Genomic DNA, 26,366 nt, shown 5'->3' on the forward strand with positions numbered 1-26,366 from the left:
TGCATATATTAGACTTCTCCAGACATGTAATTTCTCAATACAACTAGATTTTTGCGACGCTATACTTCTACAATCATCGCGGATATAGTAGACGAGAAATAATTTGCCTACAGTTGGCAATCGATTGAGAGTGGAGTCTCCTGGGTGGGGTTCCATCCTCTGTCGGTGGGCGTTGTGAATAGCTCTGAGGCACGAGACCACCTTCCTGATACCACAATAGTGCACGTCATCGAAAAAGCTTAGTCACTCTCTATCAAAGCCTCTCCATGCAGCCAAGTAATGCGGTTTTTTTTTAGGGTCGCACAGAAACATGTGCATTTCGTTTTTTCCGGCCAGCAGCACAGTTTATATTGACATTGCTTTTGATTGACCAGATTCTTTGATGCTTTATTTGAAGGGAAAGGTGCGTTGTTTCCTTTGAATATTTGCGCTCAAAATCCGCAAATTGGAAATCTAGGGAATCAAAGTTTGTTTTGTCAGGGTCTTTACGCAAACTGTAACAGTTCAGGGTTTGCAGATCGATGGCAGGGGGGCACGTGTGGCTAAACACAGCTTCTTCACGCTAAACCGTAACCGAGGGGAGTTGGCGCCAGCCAGCGCAACGAACAACGACCTACCGAATTGCTAGTGGAGCTCCTCTCAGCTCAAGATTGAGAGCAAAAACAACTCTACACTGAGACTGCTCTGCTACATACTTATTGTGCTGCTTTACTCTGAACATCTTTTCATCAGGACGTCGGCAGGGAATTCCGTTTATTTAACTTCGTTGCCGCTTCCACGAAACAGGGAAAAAAAAAAGTTTAAAAAAGCATACCATTCAGAGGGGTAACGTCGTCCAAGACCTGCACCCAAGACTTTTTGCACTCTGCGAGCGAGAGGAGAGCTTCGAGGAAACGAAAGACGTAAGTTCCTGCAGACAGAATATCGTGTTCGCCTTCTCACGCAGCCTGTATTTTTCTTTATTTTTCTTTATTTTTGGAGGGAATTACCTCATTCATTTGTCCTGATGTTGCCATACCCGAAATGTGTGTGCCATGTATTTTACGGTTTCTTGTAACTGACGGTCCTGCGATCGATGAGGGGGTAGCATTTTGAGCAACTCGTTGCGCACCGACTCTGACAACGAAGTCAACCTAGAGAGGAGAGAGAGGGAAAAAATAACGATAGAAAAGATAAAAAAAGATAAAAGAAAGATAGAGGGCAAGAGTTAATGAATAGAGGTTCGACCCTAGAACAATGAATTCCCAGAATATACCCACAATGGCAATGCCAACTCCACCAATCCCCACCCCGAGTACCTCTCGAAAAAGCCATAGAGGAGAAGACGGCCTGCTGTCTTCTTCAACATCAGCCTTCCTGAACTCTTCGTACTTCCCTCTGTCGTCATCGACAAGCACCTTTTCGAGCAGCTTTTTGCGGCCGTCTCCAGCTTCCCGTTCCATCCCCCTGGGCTCCTCAGTGCCAACTACTGACCTTTCCACTGCCTCTGCAACCATTTCTACTCAGGCAGCTGGAGCAGCAGTGCAGAAATCTATGGCTTCCTCGTCCTCAATGTCTAACTTCAGCCCCGGCTCGTTTGCAAGTGTTGGCGGGAACAAGAGGTCGTCATTTAGTCCGTCAGAACACGCTGGCGGTGGTATGTTTAGCATTGGTCCCGGGAGTGACACAAGCATCTCAAGGCCGTCATCTGTCCTGAACCTTCCGTCAATTAGCTCCCCCAGCACCTTATGCTTGACGAACTCTAACGTATCCGAAGCTCTGCAAAACGGCGAGGTAGTGTTCAGTCGGAGAAGGGACTCCATTGCTAGTCTATCCATTGCAACCACCGCCACCTCTCCCGTCCACGTGAGCTCTCACCCAAATACAAACCATACATCCACTAGTGACGGCATGGGACTGCAGATCCAATCTCAACTTGCTTCTGCTAATGCGAAGGACGCTGCTCAACTACAACAACAGCAACAACAACATCCTTACCACCAAATACCACAGCAACAGCAGCAACATCATCGATCAAGATCAAGGTCCACCATGTCTCGTCCTGAAGGAGTCGTACCTGTTCAGGCTTCCCCATCCCCCCAGCACAACAGCAGCAACAGCAGACATCGCCGCCCGGTGCTGGAATGAGTACGAAGAGGTCGTCAATGAGCAGCAGTACTACTAATGTGAATGAGGTCCCACCAGAGAAGAAGAAGGTCGTAGGCCGAATTGGTGTTTGTGCATTGGATGCGAAGGCCAGGAGCAAGCCGTGCAGAACAATCTTGAACAGGCTTATTGAAAACGGAGAATTCGAGACTGTGATCTTTGGGGATAAGGTTATTCTTGATGAAGGTCAGTCCCATTATGTTATCCTTCCCCCAAAGTACCCCACTCCCCCAATTGCGCACGGTTCTTCCCTGTAGGAGAAACCTTTCCACTTCCTGTCATATCCATGAATCTGTCCTCGATGGAGGGCACGTGAGCATCGCGTCCAAGTCCCCACAATCGCTGTGATAGTTTGTCTTTTTCCGTTCCGGAAACACCCTATTGCGATGGGTTGTGTATCGAGCATCAGATGCTAACATTAGATTATCACTCAAGCCGTTGAAAACTGGCCTACTTGGTATGTGGGCACTTTCCTTATATATCTCGTCCCTATTTCTTCCTACTATTCCTTATCATCTCGGCTATTTTCTCGCCTGCTATTTTCCCCCACACACTTGGCGGGGGACCTACCTGTAATTTCTTAGATGCGCCAGCTATCATTTCATGTGAAGCGAAAGCCACAAAAAGAATGCAGCCATTAAAATTGAGTGAACGACAGTTGTTTCGTGGTCCCCTGATCTCTTGCGGTTGTATCACGTTTCTTTCCCCGGTGATCTCCATCTCATGTTTCCTTTCCTGGTGAACCTTACAATATTTATAATATTTTTCTTTTCTTTTTCGTTGGCTTATATATTTCCTGTCTGTCATGTTCACATCTTAATTGGGTTGTTGGATTATTTGAATCCCAGGTTCGAGGTTCTCGGGTTACACCCGTGTTGAACCAGGGAACAACGTTTAACTAACTACTTGTTTTTTCCCCCCATCGCGTGGGGGGTAGGTTTCTTTCTCATCCAATAGTGATTTCTTAATCTCATTCTTCTCATCGGGCTTCCCGCTCGACAAAGCCATCTCGTACGTAACTCTTCGGCGGCCGTACTGCGTCAATGACCTGCGTATGCAGAAGATCCTTTGGGATCGTCGCCTGGTGCTTCGGATCCTCGACTCCATAAAGGTTCCCACCCCAAAACGTCTTGAGGTTTCCAGAGACGGCGGTCCATACCTCACGAGCGACCTGGCGTACCATATGGAGCTAAAGACGAGCATCAAAGTTCCCCCACAAGGCGAATGGAAAATGCCCCAAAAGGTAGAGCTATCCGAAGACGGAGAAACCCTCACAGTGGACGGAAAGACATTGAAGAAGCCTTATGTGGAGAAACCGGTGAATGGCGAGGACCACAACATCCATATCTACTTTGCCGACGGCAAGGGAGGGCGTAGACTCTTCCGAAAAGTCGGGAACAAGAGCAGCGAGTACGATCCGAACATGAGCGAGCCAAGGATGATGGGTAGCTTCATCTATGAACAGTTCATGGACGTAGACAATAGCGAGGATGTAAAGGCCTATACGGTTGGTTCAGAGTATTGCCATGCAGAAACGCGGAAGAGTCCAGTTGTGGACGGTCTGGTGAGGAGAAACACATATGGAAAAGAGATCCGTTTCGTCACCAAGCTCTCTAAGGAGGAGGCAGGAATGGCCACGAGGATTTGCGAGACTTTTGGTCAAGCAGTCTGCGGATTCGACTTGTTGAGGGTACACGGCAAGAGCTATGTCATCGATGTCAACGGATGGAGTTTCGTTAAGGACAATAACGACTACTACCACAACTGCGCTACTATCCTCCGCCAGATGTTCATCAAAGCTATCCAAGATAAGGCACTTAAAGATAGCTTGAAGGAGTCTGGAGCTATGGCGACAGCGGTTGCGACAGCAGAGAAGAGTCCTAACCGTCGTGGAAGCGGTGGGAAAAAGAGCGATATGAACCGCAGATCCACTCTCCAAAACCTTCTGTCTCGCTCACCCTCTGCCTCGAGGTTATCGAACCACCACCAACAGCAACCCCTTACCTCTGCATCCAATCCTACCCCAGGCCAGGTCCCCACTCCAGAGGTTGCAGCTGCCGCACCTACTCCGGCGGTTGCAGCCCTCGAGAACATGACGGAGGAAGATCGCGAAAAAGCTCTGCCTGTTGCTCCTCAACATAGTTGGAAGTTGAAGGGGATGGTAGCTGTTTTGAGACATGCGGATAGGACGCCCAAGCAGAAGTTCAAATTCACCTTCCACTCCAAGCCGTTTGTAGATCTTCTCAAGGGCCACACCGAGGAGGTCATGCTCATCGAAGGAGGTCTTCAAGATGTTATTGAGGCCACTAGAATCGCCATCGAGGGCAAGACAGAGGATATGGAGAAGCTCGCTGTTCTTAAGAATGCGCTAGATAGAAAAGTCGGGTTTGCTGGGACAAAGGTGCAAATCAAGCCGCTATTCCTGAAAGAAGGTAAAAAGAAGGATAAGGGTAAAGGAAAGGCTGGTGAAGATAAGGCAGGGAGCAATGGAGCTTCATTGGACAGCAGCGAATCCGATAACCTTACGAGGGTTTCGAGCTCAAGCTCTAACGATCCCGAAGGGCCGAAGCCAACGGTAGAGAAACTACAGCTAATAATCAAGTGGGGAGGCGAACCTACGCACAGTGCGAGATATCAGAGCCAAGACCTTGGAGAGAGTTACAGAAAAGATCTTCTGTTGATGAACAAAGAAGCACTAGATGATGTTAGCGTTTTTACCAGTTCAGAGAGACGGGTTTCCACTAGTGGTATGTTGCCTAAAACAAGAGTGAGAATAAACGAGCGAGTACTGATGTTGATGCAGCACAAATTTGGACGGCGAGCTTCCTGGATCAGAAGGTCCCAGATGATTTTGTCCGTGTCAGGAAAGATTTGCTCGATGACTCGAATGCAGCAAAGGACGATATGGATAGGGTATGCTGTTCTTTTTCAAAAATATTAGGTTTTCCTCCAATTTCTAATGGGTTATTGGGTCGCAGGTCAAGAAAGAGTTGAAGTCGCTCCTCCGTCAAGGATCCAAGCCACCGCCGCAATTCACCTGGCCCAAGGAAAATATGCCCGAGCCAGCGGTCGTCCTTCAGCAGGTTGTTTCACTCATGAAATTCCACCGTCGCGTCATGCTCCAGAACTATTCACGCCTCTTTGGATCTCCCGACCCAGCAACCGCTGGGAGAGATACTCTGGCGGCGTCAGCAAACATCCAATCCCGTTGGTGTTGTGGCGAGGACCCTGAGCTATTCAAAGAGCGTTGGGAGAAATTGTTTGCAGAGTTTTGTGACCCTGAGAAGGTTGACCCCAGTAAGATCTCGGAGCTTTATGATACCATGAAGTATGACGCACTTCATAACCGCCAGTTCCTGGAGGCCATCTTTATGCCGAGTGATGCTATGCTCGAGGCTGAGAGCTCTGAGGTTGCTGTTATCGATGAGGATGATGGCCGTAAGAGCTCACTCACCTTGAGTACCGATGAGCAGAGGTCTATGCCCCCAGTGACCTCTAGCAAGAGAGAAAGACTTGGTGCTCTGAGACGCAGGAGCTTGCTCAGCACTGGCTTGAGGCCAGTAATTGTACCAGAGGAAGAGGCGGGAAGGAACTATGCAAGCACTAGGGAGGAAGGAAAGGCAAAGAGCGATACAAGGCTCTCAAAGTTGAGAGAGCTCTATAGGCTTGCCAAGGCGCTCTTTGACTTTGTGTCTCCCCAGGAGTATGGTATCGGAGATGAGGAAAAGTTGGAGATTGGGCTCTTGACCAGTCTGCCGCTGTTGAAGCAGATTGTGAAGGATCTGGAAAACGTCCAAGCGGCAGAGAACGCAAAGTCTTTCATCTACTTCACCAAAGGTAAAGTACCTAATTCCAAACCGTTATCATTAGATAGGATGCTAACAAAATTTCAGAGTCTCACATTTACACCCTGCTCAACTGCATCATCGAAGGTGGCCTCCCCACAAAGATGGCAAGGAATACTATCCCCGAATTGGATTACTTGACCCAGATCTGCTTCGAGCTCTACGAGTCCGAGACCAAGACCGAGCCCGGCGAGAACCCTGACGACCCGAACGTATCCAGCTACAGCATCCGAGTTTCCATCTCCCCCGGCTGTCACAGCAACGATCCGCTCTACATGAGCCTCGACTCCAAGCACTGCATCGGCTGCGCACCGAGGAAGAGCCTCACGAGCCATCTGGACTGGAAGTACGTCGTTGAGACTTTGAGGGAAAAGTTCCACCGTGTCAAGCTCCCGAGCAAGTTCATACCCATCAACCTTGGCGAGGCGAGCATGAAGCGTAACGGCAGCATGAAGAACGGCATCACCGGAAACGATGAAAGAGACGATTCGCTGAGAGGGGCCGTGGCAAACTCGACTATCGAGGAGGCTGTCGAGATTGAGTATGAAGACGAGGCTGAGGCTGAGGCGGGGACGGATGCCGAGGCGGCGGCAGCGGGTGGTGCTGAGGTTGAGAGGGGAAATGAGGATGCACCTGTAGAGATTGCAACTGCTTAGAGCTTAGAGGGCTCTCTTTCTTGCCTGGCCTGGTATGTGAAATTAGACGTCAACATCTTTTGTTTTTGTTTTTCGCTTTACCACTTTCATCTCATGATGTAGAGATATTCTTTTTTTTCTTTTCTGTTTTTGATCCTTCGTTTTCTTTCTTTCTGTTTGTTTCATACCACCGCGTATCTGGACTGGTCGGCTGCTACAGGCCGTTCGTTACTCATGAGAGTAATCTCCTATGTTATGATTCCCGAGAATCATTATTGCTTACCTTTTTTCCTTTTCTTTCTGTTTTATCCCAAAGTTACCGGCGGTGCCATTTCTTCTTCTCCCTCTCAAGTAAAGAGAGAAAAGAAAAATGGTGGTGGAAGTAGAGTAGAGGAGGACGAATTGGTTGTGTGCTCTTTTTTGTACGATACCCACATTGCTTTGCGAGTTTAAAGAGATTCTATCAATCTGTTGCTGAAAAAGGTGTGTCCGAGTGATATTGTGTGAACCGGGGGTGCGGGTGAGAGAGAGAGAAGGAGTGGGCCGTTGTTGCTGTCAATGAGAAAGAGAACACATTTTTTTTATGAGGCGTATTTTGGGGTACGCTAGTGCTAGTGCTAGCTTTACCTTTCAACGCTACGGGGTGATGGTTGTTTCTTGCACATGGCTTGCGTTTTCAACATGGCAAAGGCTGCTCCTGAAATGAGAATGGAACTGAGTGAATTCTAAATCCATCTACCGGAGAAGAAGAGATGCATCCAGCACCACAAAAAGCAATACCCCTGACCGCCGTTGTTGCTGCGGGTATCGGGTGCGTGCCCAGCCAGGCCCATGACATAATCCAAGCCCGCCCCACCAAACGGCGGGTAACCAGCCCCACCGCATTACCCTCTCCATAGTGGCGCAAAAAAAAAGAGTTGGGCAAACATTTCTCTCTCGAGAGCCCCACCATCGACAACACCACAAGGAACAGGCCAATTGTACTATCGCCACTACCCAATTCACTATAGAGCACACTTAATACCACCCCGCCTGTCAGTCCTCAATACAATCCAGTGATACCCTCCTCCTTGACAGGGGCCCTTTATATGTGATGCTCTCCTCCGTCTCTCGAGCCCGGACATCCTACATCTGCACCCAGTGCCGCACACGCCTTTTCGCCCGCCCCACCGCTCGCCCCCCCACCGCCGCCGCCGCCGCCTTCTTCCTCCCAAACCTAATCCGTAGAGCCTTCCCTACAGTCTCACGACGGCCATACACCACAGACTCCCCCCCCGCGCCAGATCCACAGACCTCCGCTGATGTGCTGAAGTATGAGGAAGAGCTCGACCTCAACCACGTGCGGTTCGGGCCCCAGACAAAGCCATGGGAGAAGATTGGACTGCGGCCCGTGGTGGCCGACACGCTGCTGCGCGCCTTCCCCAACGTCATACGGCCCACGTCTGTGCAGAAGAAGCTGCTGACGGCACTGACGTACGGGTATTCGGTCGCTTGTCGCGGGCTGCCGGGCACGGGAAAGTCGTTTGCGATTGCGGCGTGGCTGCTGGGGCTGGAGAGGTCCATCATGAGTGAGACGAATAAGCCGACGACGAGCGCGCTGGTGCTTGTGCCGAACGTGGATCTGGCCCTGCAATACCACGGCACCATTCAGGCCATGCTGGAGAACAGCGACAGTAAGGCGGTCAAGAGCTCGCCGGATGCGTTTGTGCAGGTGCTGTTTCGACGGGGAGCAGAGACGGAGCTGGAGCAGCTCCAGAAGCTGAAGGAGTTCCGGCACCCGCACATCATCATTGCACCGCCGACCATCATCCTGGATATCCTGGCGGACCCGGACCCGGCCGTGCGCAGCCTGATTGACATCAACCATCTCAAGGTGATTGTGCTAGAGGAGATTGATGCGACAGTCACGCAGATGGTCTTCTACTCGCGCATCAAGAAGGGCCAGAGCACCACGGCTAAGGTGGCCCGCAACACCCCACGCCAGGTGCCGCTGCAGATCCTGCTCGACTACATTGTCAAGTGCCGCATCGCCGACGCCCACCGGAAGGGCACTGCGCCGCAGCAGCCGCAGCTTGTGTTTCCCAGCGCGACTCTGTCGGCCACGCAGGTGAAGCGCTTCCTCGTGCACCACCACCGCCAGTGGCTGCAGCCCACGCAGCTCAACATGGACGTCACGCCCACAACATTCAGCGGGGCCAAGCCGGGCGAGGAGTGGCGCCGCAAGGCGAGAAGCAACTCACTCCTCTCGATCGAGGACCCGCCGCTCGAGCGCAACGAAGTCACGCAGTACGTGCCGGACCACCTGCACCACCACGTCCTGGCCTACGACTTGCGCACCCGCGAACTGCGTGACGCCCCGCTGCCGCCGCTGCGCCACCTGAGCAAGGACGACATCGTCGCCGAGCTCAACAAGACCGAGCAGATGATCCAGGACGCAATTCAGGACGAGGACACGGTTCCAGAGGGCACGCGCGTCACAGGATACTCCCAGGAGGTCGTCACGAACGTTGTCATGAAGCTCCTCGAGAAGGACAACTACCCCACAAACGTCATTGTCGGCCTCAGCACCGAGACCGACTTTCCCGCCGTCAAGGAAGCTTTCCGCGATCTCGGCGTGCACTGCCGCATGCTCCTGGCCGTGAAATGGAACACCGGCGACGAACTCGGGAAGCTCCCCATCGGCCGCACGGACATGCTGCTCTCCCCGTCCGTCCGACACCGCATTGAGGCCGAGGCAAAGGGGGGCGACAAGAGCGCCACTACCGTCTGGCTCACGTCGACATTCTTCTGCCGTGGTATACACCCACCCGGTGCCAACCACCTCTACATCCTGCATCGCATCACCCGCCCGCGCGAGTACATAACGTACGCGGGGCGCGTAGCGTCATGGCCGTTTGCGCGGCGTGCAGACGAGCTGGCGGATCCGTTGTCGGCGGGGATGGACCGACGCCCGCAGGGTAAGATTGTGAGCGTCATTTTGGAGGATAATGCGAATTCGGATAAGGAGCCGCAGCGTCTGAGGTTCACGAGGGCCGATGCAAGAACATTGAGGTCGATGGTGGTGAGGAGAGATGGCAAGGAGGAGGTGACGTGGTCGACTGAGGCGGTGAGGTTGGCAAAGTTGGGGTGTAAGGTGGAGCCGTACTTTGCGGATGCGCAGCCTGCTGAGGGTGCAGTGGAGGGCGGAGAGGCAGCAGCGGCGTCAACGGTGGCGGGGCAGGAGGTAAAGGAGGGGGAGAAGAAAGACTTCTTGACGGAGGCGATGGGGCTGTTGGATGATTTTGAAGCTACGGAAGGGGAGGAGAAGAAGCAGGAGGAAGAGGGGAAGTAGACTATTCCCCCCTTCTTTTCCCCTTTCCTTATTTTCTTTTCATCGCTCTTTCTTGCTTGTTAGTTAGCCATAACTACATACCTCCTTGCCTGCATCGATAAGTTGAAACTCAATACCTGACAAATATTCCTGGCGTATATATTTTTAGAGTTTGGTGTGTATCATATACTTGTGTATATATAGTACTCTTTTTTCCCACTGGTCTCTTTTTTTCTTCCTTTCCTTTCTCTGGGTGTGTGGATGGAATATGTAAGATAGATGACTTCTCGAGAGACCCCAATATACCTGCGTTGGGAGTACGGTGCGTGTGGGTAATATTGGGTTGGCATTTCTCCACTCACCTGCTAGGGGACATGAACGAAAAGCATTGCATGAGAGAAAGAGAAAAGGGAACACATCACTTCACTTTTGGGGATAAGGCGGAGGTGAATGGTCAGACACCCCCACCTGGTTGGATTTCGCCGTGAGGAGTTGTGATGATGATGATGGTGATGATGGTGATGGTGATGGTGATGGTGATGGTGATGGTGATGGTGATGGCGGGTGCTTGAGTGTTTTATAGGTGTGGTTGAAGAGCCTGGACATCAACTCGCTGTCTTCATGTGCGGACACGGTGTATAACTGCGCCTTTGACTGTACAGCTGTACGACATGTAAAAGCCAATTATAGAACACCCGTTTACGATTATTTCCCCGAGTGATAATTCGTGATTGCACCAACCGCCTAGCCCCCCCTACACCCCTTATATGCCGAAGTTTAAATTATCTCTCCACACCCTATAAAACCTGTAACCTATATGAAAGGCGGCCTGGACAAGAGGTCGGGAAGGATGCTGTTTAAGTACCACCTCGCAGAATTCCACAGGTTATTCCCATCCCCGATGTACTTAAGATCCAGACTAACCCTGCACCTACATGGCGCCCTCGCCATTGAATGGAATACAGCAGGTATCAATCTCATAGCTACATGTATGCAACAAATGAAAAAATGCCGCCTACCCTAAAGCAGACGCCGAGACGGAGTGACCTTGGCTCACAGAATCTCTTTATCTCTCTCTAGATCTTATCTACAATCAATGGCGGGAGAGAGATCTTTAGAATCTGCTCTGACAGCCACTGTATGAGCAACAGGCCGGTAGCATAGGGGATAATGCGCTTCCATCGGGTAGCCGTAGGAACAATTGCCGGAAGAGATGGGGTTCGATCCCCCCTGGCGCTGTTGGATTTCTTCTAAGAAATATTTTTTTATTTTTTTGCTGTATATGGGGGATGTAGATAGATAAAGTAAGAGAGCGAGAAGTATTAATTGTAATAAATCTTCTTGCTGTATATAATATCCCATTCTGGTAGTGGCCAAAAGTATGCTCATCGTGGCAATGCGAAGTCACGTTTAATGTAATGTAAGCGACTTAAATGTAGTTGATGATACAGGGCGAGTTCTTTAACCGTGAAGATATAAATGCACCAGCTAGTCCGGTATCTGTTCTACGTCTATGTACGGTACCGAGTGTTTTCTCTAGCTGTGAATACAGTGTCAGCTGCACGCCATTCCCGTCCTCGAATCCTCTAGGCTACGAGTTCAAATATATATTTTTTTCAATTAGGAACAATGACTCTTTTGCCGATTTCCCTACTTCCATTTTTGGGGGACGGAGGGCCGGCGAAGCTAGGGTTAAGGAGTCTGGTGGTGGGTTAGGGCTTCTTTTGTAAAATGATGTTTTTTTTGTTATCGGTTGTTTTGAAATTTTGGTCTGAATTATATATCGTTTTGCTGCGTATAGGCTCTCTGACCGGGCGTGGATTAAAGACAACGGAGGCCCAGGTATCTCTTGCCGTATCGATTCATCTCTTGAGTATAATCGCTATGCTCCTCGCTCTCAGTAGTTAGTGAGATTGGAGAGTTAGGTTCTGATTAATCTTCCAGTCATCAGTTGACTAGCTAGTGTCCCCTCATAGGTACAGATACTGTACTGAGATTTAAGGACGATCAGTTAGCTAGCTTCGACAACTAACTTAGTAGTTGAGAAGTTGAGGTCAGCCTATTTTAATAGTGCTGGAGGTGATTTAGATCACTATTTGTGTAGAGTTGCAAAAATCCGCGGTGTAAATGCCCTCGCAGTCCTGTTCTGTGACTGCAATCGTTCTTCGTGTACAGAAAGCAATAGGTTCGTTCCTCCAGAGCCACCAAAGGCCAGCTAACTCCTCGATGAGATGGCAATAACTGGTCCTCAACGGCCTCGGCGAACTAAAGCCTCTAATACGGCTCTGTTGTCAGAATCAGCTAGCTACAAGAAGAATATTATAAAAGTACATTGATCTCAGTTGGAAAAGAAGCTTGATCCCTCAGCCGCAGCCCAAAATCAACTCATTCTGGTTTTATAGTCGAGTTAGATCCTCTTGGGTGTATGAAGGCATATGTATGTATCTCGAGCATAGACCCGAATGGGCAAGGCCAATAAGTGATTCAAATGATAGAGCTCGGTCCCTCGGCCGTAGCCCAGAGACCGACTCGTTCAGGATGCAAGTTTCCCTCTGGAGGAACCTCGTGTCCTAAACGAGCAAGGCAAGCCAATAATCAGACGATTGACCCCCTCGGCCGCAATAGCCCAGAGACCGGCTCGTTTGAGGGTGACTTCTTATTTCCTATGTGAAACTGAGAGAGATAACTAATAATTGAGGGGTGGTTGATGTAATGAAAACGATGATGATTATAATAACGATGGAGGAGATGAGAAGAAAGGAAGAGAGGGAAAGAAGACAAGAGAGCCGGAAGAGGATATTTATAGTATTTGATGTTCCGCTAGCGTTTAGGATTGGCCTTGGTATGCTAGAGTAAGAAGAGTCTTAAATGTACTAACCAAGCTAGTTTGCCGTCAGCATCGTCTGCTGGACCGCTTTATTGAGTAGCTTACGCGTACGTACAACTCTATCTCAATGCCGCATCAAACCTCTGCAGCTCTGTCTTTCTTCATCTTATCAGATTAATTACAGTCACTTTTTCCCGCCGTTATAGCCACAGAAATAGGTCAAAAGCCCTTCAAAGACCCACTCAATGTCACAATCAGTAGCAGTGTAGAGTGGCATTGCACTATTTCGAATCAGCCAGAACTAAAGCTTTTAAAGCTAGGACCTGCAACTATGTTCGTCATGATGTTACTGCAATCGAGAGCTACATGTGAGTGAGTATTACACAATACCGGGGCATTGGAGAGGAGTTCTCGGGAATACTCTCTGCCTTTCATTACCATCAGGTTAGATGTTTCTATTAGAGTCATGAAGTATCACTCGATCTCATAGATAGCTTAGATATTGAGTAACATGACATTTCATGAGTACCATCTCCGAATTATAACATGCACAGACATTCTGTTTTCCGTTGTACTATTATCTATCACGTCGTACCTAGACTGAGAGAATAGTGTACGGTGGTTGGGGCTAGACTCTTTACCTCAGATCTAGTAACATAAACCCTTTACCTTCGGCGATCTTTTCTTCTTATCCATACTTAGTCAATGTTTATCCACAAGCACTCAACCTCTTGTGCAAATAAAGACCTAAGCTTACTACGAGTTCCTAGCTATCCTTTTGATTGGGCCCCTACCAATGGGACAGCTATGCCCAGATCTCGTTCGCTACTGTTAGATGTGCTCTGGACCCATGAACTTACTTCTTGTAGATCTCGGAATGTTTCCTGATAGCTTTAGTATACAGGTCAGCCAGTAACCAGCCCAAGGTAAAACTGGGACAATCATCCTCTGGTCCAAGATCTTTGAAACACCTTACACAGCCTATTTCTCAACTCTAAATCAGTTTATATACCCCTGGGTTGTAAACCGGTTTATAGTAACCCCACTAGTACACGGAAGCCATACTAGGTAGAAAAAATGACCCGATCTCACTCTTCCGACACTCTGTTCCCCATATAAACCTTCGGACCACTGGAGCCTAGATTATTAAACGCTCTATCTATGGTTCTAAGTCGTGAACATATTCTGCTTCAGCGGAGCTGGACTAACCAAGCTTAGAACGAAAGGTTTTGTAACATCCAGGTGACATTGGTATTCCCCTTTTCCTGTCCCCGACGTAAAATGACGTCTCCCCTAGATGTTGTTACAATGGCGTCTCCTTCGATGTACCTTGCTTCCTTTAGTAATGTTGTGCAAAGTTAACTTTTGATAATCCCCAGGGAATTCTCCTTTATGATGCCAAGAGCAGTAAAAAAATATTTCTTAGAAGAAATCCAACAGCGCCGGGGGGTTTCGAACCCCATCTCTTCCAGCAATTGTTCCTACAGTTACCTGATGGAAGCGCATTATCCCCTATGCTACCGGCCTGTTGCTCGTACAGTGGCTGCTAGAGCAGATTGTAAAGATCTCTCTCCCGCAATTGATTGCAGATAAGATCTAGAGAGATAAGGAGATTCTATCACTCCGTCTCATAGCTATGAGATTGATGCCTGCTGTATTCCATTCAATGGTGAGGGCGCCATTCAGGTGCAGGATTAGATTTTTAACGATACTTTTTCGGTACACATTCTTTTAGTATAGTAGATTTCCCTGACGAGACCAAAAAGGAAAAAACAAGGATGCGGTTATATCGAGTGATAGTCTATGACTAACCCCTACCTACATAACTGCGTGCCTTCTTCAGGTGGGGTATTTTCTGTCCAGTACTCTCACCATAAAAATGATTCGATTGCTTTCTACACATGTCCCCTATGGTTCTTCTTCAGTTAGTTGCTGTTCTTTAGATCAAGACCATGGTTAAGATTCCGCGCGGTCACAGTCAATTACCTAATTTTTTTTTTAATATTTTCCCGATCCGGGTTAAAAATAACATACAAGAAGTAGAAGGAAAAAAAGCCACCCAAATGATTATAGTGTCACGCAGAAGGGAAAAAAAAGATATAAAATAAGAATAAGGATAATAGTAAAAACGATGATAAAAAACGCCACCGATGGTTCCTGGAGCCAGCCCCAACCCACTTCTACTCAATTCTACCTACCCCACTTCTCCCTCTAAACACACCGCTATACCCTCCCATACGGCGGCGCCGCCCCGCCCTGCTGCTGCTGCTGGTACGGATTATTCGCGCCCAACTGCTGCTGCTGCTGCGGGTACTGTATCTGCGGCGCCGGTGAGTGTGACTGCGAGTGTGACTGGGACTGCAATTGCGACTGCGACGGCGAAGGTGAATACCCCTGCGTATTCAACTCCGGCAGCACGCCCCTCTTCCTCCGTCCCCTCGTGGACTCCCTCTTCAGCAGATTCCTCACCTCCTCCACATCATCCCTCCTACTCTCCGCGCTGCTGCGGCCTCTGCTGCGCTCCTCCGGCGGCGAGGTCACATACGCCTGGTAGCTCGCGCCTGTGTGTACCACGCCCTCATTGATGGTCGTGCTGGGGCTGAAATAGCCCGGCTCCTTCCGCCGCGCCGCTTCTGGCCCGGGTTCGTCGTCGTCGTCTTTGGGCGCGTCCCAACGCTTCTTGGCTTTGGTGTCGGCGGCCTTCTTCATGTTTACCTGGGCGAGCTCGTCGGGGATGGCGACGGTGTACATTGGCTTGCCCTCTTCGCCGATGCTAGGGTCGCCCTTGCCGGCGCCGTAGATGGGGATCTTCTTGAGAATGAGGACAAGCGCGCAGAAGAACTTGTTGCGACGCTGGAGCGTGAGCTGCTCGTTGGCCCAGTTGCTCTTGTGCTTGATCTCGAGCCTGATCACGAGGCGGTCCAGATCGTTGATGCCTACGACCTCGACCTCAAAGTCCTGCTGGAAGTCGCGGCTGTTCTCGCGCACGAAGAGGGTGAGCTCGTCCTTGAGCGTCTGGATGTCCTCGAGCGTGGTGTCGTAGTTGACGCCGATCTTGACAAATTCGGTCATGTATTTGGAGCGCGAGATGTTGTCGACCCATTTGATGTTGAGCACGTTGTTGGGGACCTGGGTGACCTTTTGGTTATCGAGACATTTGAACACTGAGTAGAGGAGCGAGATGTGTTCGACGACGTAACGCTTGTCTTCGATGTCGACGCGGTCACCAACATCGAAAGGGTGCTTGACGAACAGGAAGATGCATGAACCGAGGATTTCTTGAGCGGTGATGGCGAAGACGAAGGAGAGGGAGATGAGAACCGTACCGGCGCCGGCAAGGGTCGTGCCGACGCTGGACTGCTGGGAGACGACGAAGACCATGACGACGATGACGAAGACGATGAAGCCGAGAACACTATCAAGAGCGCGAATGGCATTGTCCTGATCACATTAACATCTGCGGCCGCATCTCTAAGTTTCATGTAAAATCGATACTTACCACATCCTGCATACTCTTCCCCACGTCCTTGCGCTCATTGTGGATCTGCACAACATGCATAATCATCTCATCCAAACTGACATCGCCATTCCCGTCCGAATCCAGACTCGCAAAGCACTCGAGCGCCGCCTGTTCATACTGGCTACCCATAACCTCCAGTAGATCCTCCTTCTCGAGACTCGTGTTGCCCTCCGACACAAACGACATCCAGATCCTCCTCGCCAGAGCCTCGCTCGACCGCTTCCTCTGCAGCGCATTGATCACTACCGAGTACGCGCTGTTCGGGTTAAAGACATTCTTATTCCCCGTCACCTCCTGCGCAATGTTTCCGAAGGCGCTAGTGACCTTATCCTGCACGACGTTAATATTACCGAGAATGGCGCGCATGGGCGTCGCCGACCCGCTCTTTGTCGGCACGATGAGCGTCGAGGCGAGCGACTGGTTGATGATGTAGTCCTCTTCGGCGAACTCAGTGTAGGCGGGGAAGAGGGCACGCGAAGCCTCGTACAGCTGGCTAAGGAAGCGAACATTCTCCTTATTGGTCTTTATGCGCTGCGCAAACTGCTTACGGTGGTAATCGACGGAGACAATCTGGATGATGAGCTTCTCGCCAAAGTAGACGAGCGACGAGACGAGACAAGCGATGAGAACGAGGTTGAGGCGGCGCTGCCACTCGCGGATGCCCGTGTCGCCTAATGAGAGTTGATCCGGGTTGCGGGTCATGAGCTGTGTTAGGTGGTGGCATGGGGTTAGTTTTTTTTTGTGTAGCGGGGATCATTGACATGTGAGTGCTTACCGGCAGAAACGAGCACAGAGAGGCAATGGCCCACCCGACGAGCGAGATCGGCACTTCGAGGGCTTTGATAACGAGTGCATATTTCTTGACACCGCTGCTGACCACGCCGACGAGTGTCTGGAAGATCGCCGGGAGAGCTTTTGCGACGAGTTTCGACACCCAGAGCGAGCACCAGACGACGTTGAGCTGCGGAGAGCGGGAAAAAGTCAGCATTCTCACACTCTCACTCACATCCATCCATCCACAACCACTTCCATTCTCGCAACCATTCTCACTCACAACCATAAAAATCACCAGAATAAATCAAAACAGAACAGAAAAGAGAATCCCACATACCCACACAAAGAACCACACAATCTTCACCCCCTTGTGCCTCTCATCCCCGCCAATCCTCGCCTCGGGCGCCGCAAACAGCCCGACCAAAATCACCGTGACAAAGCACAGCGACAGCGGGATAATATACAGCAGATACCTCGTCACAATCGAAAAGTTGAGCACCCTCTCATAGAGCCTCCCCATCGTCGTCAGCGCCCCCTCGTCGTCCACCAGGCTCGCATCTCCTCCAATCTGCGGCCCGCGCCGCCGGCCCATGTGCTTGTGGAAGATGCCGCCGTTGTCCTGTGTCTCCTGAGTGTTTGCGCGGCCAAAGTCGGGGCGGCTGTCGAGGTTTTGGCCTTCCTTGCGGGCGCCGGTGGCGGTGATGTTGGAGGTGTTGGTTTTGATGGGGGTGAGCGGGATGTCGACGATGTGGTCGCGGGAGTGCGAGTGGGAGAGGTCGGGGCCGAGGGCCCCGAGTTGGACGAAGCCGCTGTTGCGTGGGGAGGTTGGGGATTTCATTGTTGGGTGGTTGGTTAAAGGATAAAGAATGGAGTTTTGTTTGTTGGTTTCAGGCACTGCCTGAGATAATGATTCCTCTTTCTTTGGTTCCCGTGGTTTGTTTTCTTGCTGGTGGGCTTGCTGATGTTTGGCAGGGCCCTTGAGGATATTATATTCGAGTGAGTGAATAGGTATCCGTTACTGACTTAAGCAGCAGTAATAAAATGGTCGCGTGCCAATAAGGTAACCAAAAAGAAAAGAGGGTGAATGCTCAAAACTCCGAATGATCAAATAACTCCCCCCGACTAAACGACTGCTGCTGCCTTGAAAAAAAAGTGCGCAAATACGTCAAGAAATCCCACACACCCAACCTTAAAGAGCGTAATACAATACCTAGGTAAAGTAGATCGGATTCGGGGGTAAGAGAGAGTATCTTTTTTTTTTTTTTCTCCTCACAAAAAGAAGATCGGATCTCATAGTTATATGAACAAGTTTGGCTACATACTAGCAAGTAGCTAGCTGCACCAAGGGGACGGCCCAAGCGCAACTAACTGATCCAAGAGAAAGAAAAACAAGTGCATCCTTGGCCCAAACAAAAAAGAAAAAGCCGGACATGATTCCTTGACGGCGGGGGGGGGGGGGGGGCGCAAATTGCACTTTTCCGTAGCACCGTAGTAGTGCATGTGGGGGATTCTCCTTTTTTCAAGGGTGTTGGGGTGATGTGATGCGATCCAATGTGATGTTTGCTACTATGAATCTACTCTTTGAGTTAGAAGTTGCTATTTGTGAGGACGTTTAATTAGAGGTAGACTAATTGGGAGTCGAGCTGCATATATAAGAGCGCTGATATACATACATATGCCGCCTTTGGGTCTTTTATTCGATCTTCAGCTAAAGATGCTCATCCAGTAAACCAGTAAAGGATGCGTACCAATTAATCTGGCGAGCCAAATTGCAAAGACGTAGATGGCACTCCACGCAGGTACATCTCTACGTCAAGCAGTACCCGCCAGACGTTGCTGTAGGCAGAATTCAGGCACCACCAATGCCGTCATCGGGTCCCAAAACCCACGAACCCGCAACCGCGACTAGGGACGGACGGAGAAAAGGAAAAAAAAGGGCTCATCACCCCAGAGTCTCGGATTGGCCAGTCGCAGTCTAGAAGCCAAATTGACCCACCACCAGAAACCTGCTTTTCTCGGTCGGCGGGAACCGACAGTTCTCCCCCTGGATTTCTTCTGGAAATCAACAAAACGGGTGTGATAGTGGCTTGCATGTATCCCGCACCATCGTGAAACACGCATGCCGCCGGCGGCGCAGGGTGAAGGAGGAGAAGGGCGTTTTTTTTTTTTCCCTTTCTCTGCCAAGAGAGCGTGGTTTATGCATCCGGGTTAGGGCGGAGGAGATCAACCTCATAACGTCACAACCTCACGACGATCAACCACGGTACAAGGTAAAGTGCTGTCTGTGTTGCTGGCTGCTGCTTCGCTCAGCTTAAGCCTAAACAAATAACTCTACAAGGGGTGCAAGAGCATCAGATCAATCTCAATCTCATATCGCTCTCTTTAGCGACGACCTAACTTTCGAGATAAACGAGTACAAGCCGAAATTACGACCCGCTGATCTTATACCGTCCCTAGTAGCAGCAACATCATCACAGCTCTCTAAACACGGTCAAGCAACAGCAGCAGCAGCTCATATCATATCATGTCCTCGTCGTCTTCTTCTATTCCTACATCCGAAGTACCCGAAGCAGAAATGGCAGCTCGTGCCCAAGCCCTCGTCTCTGGATTTCATAGTGTTATGCGCCGTATCAGTGCTGTGGCCTCCCCAGACCGTAGTGTATGTCATGTTGGAGATCTGCGTTTTTGTGTTCGGTTCTGTAGTGAAACTAATAAAAACGGATTGGATAGGTACGTCTAGTCGCCGTGTCGAAAAGAAAACCGGCCTCCGATATTCAGGCTCTGTACAATGCCACAAAGCACACCCACTATGGCGAGAACTACTCACAGGGTATGCGTCCTCTTTAGCCCCCGAGCCCGAGCCCGAGCCCGATTTTCCCTACGCAAATATCACATCACATCCCGTCCGGGGATTTCGTCAGCTAACCCTCCAAACCGAAAAAATAAAAAGAATTGTTCGAGAAAGCCCCCGTCCTCCCTTCTGACATTCAGTGGCACTTTATCGGCACTCTCCAAACAAACAAGTGCAAGCAACTCGCCTCCTCCATCCCAAACCTATGGGCTGTCGAGTCGCTCGACGCCTCCAAAAAGGCCGACGCCCTCAACAAGGGCCGTGCCGCGCTCCTTGAAAAGAACCCTGACGCCCAGAAGCTACGCGTCTTCATCCAGGTCAACACATCCGGTACCTTACCCTACATACCTAATCTGCCGATCTGATCCAAGCTAACCTCGCCATAGGTGAGGAATCGAAGTCCGGCTGCGAGCCGAGCGATACACTGGAGTTGGCGAAACATATTATTGAGAAGTGCCCCCACTTAACACTACAGGGGTTCATGACTATTGGTGATATTGCGCGCTCGAAAGAGAGCGAGATGCCGAATGAGGACTTTATCCTGTTGTCTAAGACAAGAGATGAGATTGCAAAGTCCTTGGGGCGAGAGACAAACACACTCGAGTTGAGTATGGGGATGAGTGAAGATTACGAGCAGGGTATTAAGCTCGGGGCTACTAATGTCCGGTAAGTTTACTTCGCTCTTTAGTGTGGGGGATGATACTGACTATGAGGTGTAACTAGAGTCGGAACTTCGATATTTGGGGCGAGACCTCAAAAAGAAGATGCCGCAGCAAAGAAGGACGTCCAAACTCCGATGCCCTAGATCATATGAAATTAGGTAGAACATGTAGATTAGCAAGTGACGAAGTGATATAGTTAATGACTGGCAGTTGCAGGGATAGGTGTAGGATACTAATACAAACCGATGCTTTCATTTTATCTTGTAACTTTCTTCCACTTCTCGAGACTTGATCAATGTATGGAGTTCATCCCATAGTTTCCCAACCACTCATTTTCCTGGTGGCAATCGGATGGTCTACCTGTCAACTCAAGTAGACAATAATCCTGGCCGTCTATCTCCAAGCTTAATCAAATTCCAAGACTTCAGATCCCAAAAGACACCTCTCATCGATCCTACCGCAATCACCCCCCGGCTATCAATAGGAACGTATACAGGGGACATAGATATAGATTTAAGCTTGAGGCTAGCTAGGAGCTAGGATACTAAAGATTTCCCGGATGCCCAGACTCATAAATTTTTTTTCCCGGTCATAAAGAGATGTTTGTGCGGTCGGATGGACCCGGCGCTGGTTGTGGCGGGGGTTGGTTTTTTGATTGAGTTAATCACAAACTATCACTCGACGCGAGATCCCTACTAAAGTCTTCTCACTGGAATTTTCCTTCTAAGACATTACAGAAACGGGGTCAAGTGGTAACAGTAGCTTAAAAACACGGACTAAAGATGACAGTGTTTATACGATTCGCTTAGTCTCGCTGTCACTTAATAAGCCGTTGTGTGTCCAACACCATGCACGCGCCCCAAGCTTAACACGGTCAGGCATGGAAAAAGGAACGTTAACCTGAGAGATAAACCTCTACCACCAAATTTCCCATACTCCTCACACACCTTCCCTCCCCTAAATCCCTCTGATACTTAGGTCGAGTGATGGTTTGTGAATGCATCTCACCACTAGTTACTCATAGTAGTTCGGGGAGTTACACCGTTATTGCATGCCAACCACAAGCTCACGAAATAACGTGCCCTGTCTATTTAATTATCCTCAGTGCATACTAGTAGTTACCTTCCGAATTTAATATGTACTGCCCCTAGTTGTTCTAACCTACATATGTACTCACACTCTGACTGGTCGACGGGAGCGCGAACCCTGACAGCAAACCAGCCCATGGCCCACCAACCCAAAATGCCACCCCCCAAGTGATATGTTAAATTGAAAACTCTATACTACTGTTCCCGGTAGTCATAACATGTTATGCCCACGTCAGCGTCGTGGTAGACACTAGATCGTGCACTGCTAGTCGACACTTCCAGGTAGCTTCCACGATTTGTATGGTGAGCTCCAGATCGCCATGTCCCGAAATCACACGAAGAAAATAATGGGTTCAAGAAGGATCATGTAAACAGTTCAGTTCGATTTACCAGGGAGGGTTGGGGGGGAGCCTCCGTCCTGGATTTACCTCATAATCTGGTTACTACGCAGGTGAGTACACTCGGGCTGTGAGAGGGACTCGATGTAAACCGAGAAGACTGAATCGTCGTTGAATGTAGCTCACTGCCCGGATCTAGCCGTAACTCAAATATCGTCCTAAGTACAAAGCCCTTAGTAATTCACACCGTAAACGCGTCATCATGACATGTTACCTAGGACTACCCCACCTAACCCTGAACTCACCATATAAACACACACACTCTCTCTTTTCTTCATCACCACCACTATCAACCACAACTTTACCAGCAACCGCACCGCATCACCGCATCGCCACATCGCCAACACTTCATGCCAACACAACGCCATTTACCACAATCAGTATCAGGCCGGATAAAACCCGTTACAAATGCGTCTCGATAATAATAACTCACATCAAGTTTCATATAAGATCATGCCAAGCACCTATTCCATCCCGAGGAAAGGCTCACAGAATATGGACATCAAGACGGGTACAGGCGCAGGTGCTATGCGTGCTTGTCTTGTCTGTCCTTGATGGAGACTCGTTGGAGAGATCCTTCGTCTAATTCAAGACGCACCATTCACCAGTGACACCACTAAATAGTCTGGCCTAGCACATGGAAAGCAAAAAGAAGAAAAAAGAAAAAAATGCATGACGGTTCTATGTATCCCCCGACCAGAAGTCTTGATCGGGAGCCCTTTTTGTGAATATCAATCGGGCCGGCCATCATTCTTTCTACACCACCAGTAGACGGGCAACACTGTTAACAACATTAACCAACTAATGCCACTCAGCATATAGATCTGAGCAGAAATTCCCCGAAGGTTACCAGAGACAACTAGGAGAAAAAATATAGCTCACAAGCGTACAATGAGACTATCCAACCATCTACGGCTACATCAGCGTCAAAGTAGATCCAGGCGTTTTAGGAGGCATCCCTCTGCGAGTCCTCGGCAATTTTCCACAGCGGTAATATAGCCTTCCATAATCTGAACATGTCGATTAGGGAAGGCTATGTTACCGCTATGGGCAATGGGGATGGGGTAGAGGTTCTGCGGAGGGATATCTCCTAGAATTCTAACCATGAAGAGGATTTTACGGCAAGTACTTCAAACCTGATAGACTGGGCTCTTACGGATTGCATTACATGGATTTGGCAGGATTTATGACACATATACCCTACTCAGGTCAACCTATAGAGTTTGAGTATTGCGGCCCTGCTCGTAAAAAATGATTCTCATTCATCATAACTACGAGTTTTTTGGGCTGGGCTAAACCCTAACCACATTTGATCATTCGTTGAAACGATACCTTTCAAAGTCTCACCCAAACCCTAAGCTAGCCGATATATCATTATCCAAAAGGATTTATCTCCATATACAAAGTTTAAGGGGCTATCATGGTTTAAGGCTCAAAGCTAGGGAAATCTTCGCCGTCTGAGCCGGGTTACAATCCTTACCTAGTAAGGGTATTAGAAGGCCATATACCTATGCCATCAACGAATGATGAAAACTACTACAAACCAGCTAATAGAACTCCTGGGTGAGGTCCAACAGAACGGACCATACAAACGAATCATGGAGAATATGTGCGAAGGTTATCCACGAACTCGGTGAGGATTTAAATTACCTCTTGAGCGTACTTCAAAAATATCACCATGGCTTAATATTGGTATATATGTGGGGAATAAGACCAGATATATACGACACTCCTGCAAAAATAGCAGACTCCCTTACTAACTCTGGATTACTTTATATTCTTTTCCCACTCAGCCTGAGTGGAAGGGGATCTGCTGCGGGCTGGGCCGGGTTCAGGTCATATTATCTTCCACGGACACTATCCAAGTGGTTAATCCAACCTTCTAACGCGATGAACCTATATCCCAAAGAGTTGTAAAAAGGCACCTTGTTTAGGATGAAACTACGGCAATGAGATAATTACGAGGCTGAGAAACACAGATTTAAATCGCCCTTTACTGCCTACACTCACACCCCAGGTGTAATAGGAATTAGACCGTCGTGTCAAAGCGATTGATCCCAAGACGCAGTGCTATGAGACTCATACCCCAAATATTAGGGCTTCCTCGGCCAAAATGGCAAAGACCCCCCTCCAAAAACGGACCAGGTATATAACTAACTCGAGGCATGCCCTCCTCCTACCTTCCTGATAAGGATAGTATATGTTAGTATTCTACCTATCGCTGCAAATATCTTTATGTTGTAAGCTAGACTATAATTCAGCTTCAGCTCTGATCTCAGTCTATAAACTAACTTCATAAACGCCCGGCACTCGCAACACGAACACCGGAGTCACTATCAAGATTGATATGGGCAGACACTGAGAGATATACAGCATTGTATTGCGTTTATACGTTTGTAATGTGTTGAAGCCATTGAGACAGAGTATGGAAATCTATCAGGCCCTTCGATCATCTACCTATTGAGGGAAGTGTGTAAAGTATATCAATTAAAAGTAATCGCTGGGCTCAACAGCTAAGGGAAGAGGGCGTTCTTCGGCACTCTATTGTCAATACAGAGTCAGTACTAGTAGGATGTTTCGGCGAGAGCATAGAATATTCAGGCCGAGCCGACTTAATAAAATTCCTAACACCTACAATCCCATTAGTAGAACTCGTTGCTTTATCCATGCGTCTACCCATGGGTTAGGGTTCGCGGTTAGTTACCGCGGCAATCCCCGCATCTGTATCTCCGATCATTGATCCCTCCCGCCTCTTACCAATCATTGACTTCCAACACTTTGATCATTGACACACAAAACGCCACTCAGCACCTGACATGCCCGCAAAAGTATTCCTCGGCAGCGGCATCATATCGCTCGCCACAGCCTACTACACCCTCCTCCAATCCCCCTCCACGCACATCCACCTCATCGACCCATCACCCACACCCTACCCCGGCGCGTCCCGCAAGGCAGCAGGCTTCCTCGCAAAAGACTGGTTCGTACCCTCTGTCGCGCCGCTCGGCGCTCTCTCCTTTGCTCTACACCGCGAGCTCGCCGAGCTCCATGGTGGCGCGGAGCGCTGGGGGTATGCGGACAGCATTGGGGTATCTCTGGCAGGCATCGAAGAGGGCGGTGGACGGGGCGAGGGCTGGTTACTCGATGGCACCAGCAGAGCCACCACCGCCAGCAGCGAGGTCCGAGAGAAGAGCGCTATCCCACCGTGGGTTGTGGGCGGAGGTGAGGCGGAGATGATCTCGGGTGCCGGGACGACCGCACAAGTAAATCCAGAGCTGCTGTGTACGTTTCTATACGAGACGCTCGTGGCGCAAGGAGTAGAGTTCCATCTGGGCGCTCGTGCAGAGCGGGTCGTATCTGAGTGCGGAGTTATTGTCGGTGTCGATATTGTTAGCGACACAGGAACAGCGCGGCACGTGGCATGCGACCAGCTCCTGATTGCGTGCGGGGCCTGGAGTAGAACTGTATTTGAGCATCTCTTCCCCGCCGCGGAGACAACACTAAGCATCAGCGCCCTCGCCGGCTACTCCCTGGTTGTGCGCTCACCGCGCTGGCAGCCCGCGGCTGGAGATGCGCCCGTGGCCTGCAGCGCTGCACCCACCATTGCCTCTGAAGCCGAGGGTGGATGGGCGCCCGAGATCTTCAGCCGCCGCAACGGTGATATCTACATTGGCGGCCTCAACACGTGCGGCCTACCCATCCCAGCGCCAGCCGCCAACTCTAGTGTTGGTATTGGGGGCGATGAGCTAGAAAGCATGCTTCGGGTCTCGAAGCGGCTACTGGGAGAGGACGTAGAGGTTGTGAAGACAGGACTGTGTTTCCGTCCGGTAACTGGGCAGGGGCGGCCTGTTGTTGCAGGAGTGGAGGCCGGGGTGGCGGGTGTATGGGTGGCTGCGGGGCATGGGCCGTGGGGGATCTCGTTGTCGTTGGGGACGGGTAAGGTAATGGCGGAGATGATGGCGGGCCGGGAGGCAGAGGTAGATGTAAGTGGATTGGGGATTTGTTGAGTGTAGCTAAGGTGGTAGTAAGAACAGCATCATGCTTGAAGGGTTGCCTACCTAAATAGATCCCATATTACACAGAACGCTCATAGGAGTCGAGTGATGATCCATGATCCTCACAGAGTTCCGTCTGGCGACAACGTTCATGCCCATACTGAAAACGCTATCCCCTATAGTAAATAGTTGGTCAATAGTCCCAACTAATGGTATATTCAGCTCCCATATTTCTAATCAGACTTTAAGCTGAAATGAAAGGATCCAAAAACGGTTGGGTAACTTTGCTCTTGCTGTCCCATAACACGAACACGAGTAA

The 26,366-nt window shown here is 49.8% G+C and overlaps 6 protein-coding genes across 6 annotated transcripts; 5 read left to right on the forward strand and 1 right to left on the reverse strand.

The window, feature by feature from the left end:
* Nucleotides 1-1,260: 1,260 nt before the first annotated feature.
* Nucleotides 1,261-2,127, forward strand: LAJ45_02068 (uncharacterized protein; the record flags this gene model as incomplete). The annotated part of the gene is made up of 1 exon (XM_046111660.1): nucleotides 1,261-2,127. The coding sequence occupies one exon, from the start codon at nucleotides 1,261-1,263 to the stop codon at nucleotides 2,125-2,127; it is 867 nt and encodes a 288-aa protein (XP_045975604.1).
* Nucleotides 2,128-2,144: 17 nt separating this feature from the next.
* LAJ45_02069 (uncharacterized protein) lies at nucleotides 2,145-6,646 on the forward strand (the record flags this gene model as incomplete). The annotated part of the gene is made up of 6 exons (XM_046111661.1): nucleotides 2,145-2,331; nucleotides 2,581-2,602; nucleotides 3,103-4,892; nucleotides 4,949-5,058; nucleotides 5,124-5,982; nucleotides 6,039-6,646. 6 exons carry the CDS (start codon nucleotides 2,145-2,147, stop codon nucleotides 6,644-6,646), a joined length of 3,576 nt encoding a protein of 1,191 aa, XP_045975605.1.
* A 1,072-nt stretch (nucleotides 6,647-7,718) lies between these two features.
* Nucleotides 7,719-9,956, forward strand: LAJ45_02070 (uncharacterized protein; the record flags this gene model as incomplete). Its single annotated transcript, XM_046111662.1, has 1 exon — nucleotides 7,719-9,956. One exon carries the CDS (start codon nucleotides 7,719-7,721, stop codon nucleotides 9,954-9,956), a length of 2,238 nt encoding a protein of 745 aa, XP_045975606.1.
* A 5,029-nt stretch (nucleotides 9,957-14,985) lies between these two features.
* On the reverse strand, nucleotides 14,986-17,894 carry LAJ45_02071 (uncharacterized protein; the record flags this gene model as incomplete). Its single annotated transcript, XM_046111663.1, has 4 exons — nucleotides 14,986-16,203; nucleotides 16,262-16,987; nucleotides 17,058-17,243; nucleotides 17,394-17,894. 4 exons carry the CDS (start codon nucleotides 17,892-17,894, stop codon nucleotides 14,986-14,988), a joined length of 2,631 nt encoding a protein of 876 aa, XP_045975607.1.
* A 1,686-nt stretch (nucleotides 17,895-19,580) lies between these two features.
* LAJ45_02072 (uncharacterized protein) lies at nucleotides 19,581-20,712 on the forward strand (the record flags this gene model as incomplete). Its single annotated transcript, XM_046111664.1, has 5 exons — nucleotides 19,581-19,715; nucleotides 19,787-19,886; nucleotides 20,007-20,237; nucleotides 20,294-20,573; nucleotides 20,631-20,712. The coding sequence occupies 5 exons, from the start codon at nucleotides 19,581-19,583 to the stop codon at nucleotides 20,710-20,712; spliced, it is 828 nt and encodes a 275-aa protein (XP_045975608.1).
* Nucleotides 20,713-24,871: 4,159 nt separating this feature from the next.
* Nucleotides 24,872-26,059, forward strand: LAJ45_02073 (uncharacterized protein; the record flags this gene model as incomplete). Its single annotated transcript, XM_046111665.1, has 1 exon — nucleotides 24,872-26,059. The coding sequence occupies one exon, from the start codon at nucleotides 24,872-24,874 to the stop codon at nucleotides 26,057-26,059; it is 1,188 nt and encodes a 395-aa protein (XP_045975609.1).
* Nucleotides 26,060-26,366: the final 307 nt, after the last annotated feature.

This window comes from Morchella importuna (assembly GCF_003444635.1).
Source record: "Morchella importuna strain M04M26 chromosome Unknown Morimp01GS003, whole genome shotgun sequence".
Lineage (NCBI taxonomy): Eukaryota > Fungi > Ascomycota > Pezizomycetes > Pezizales > Morchellaceae > Morchella > Morchella importuna.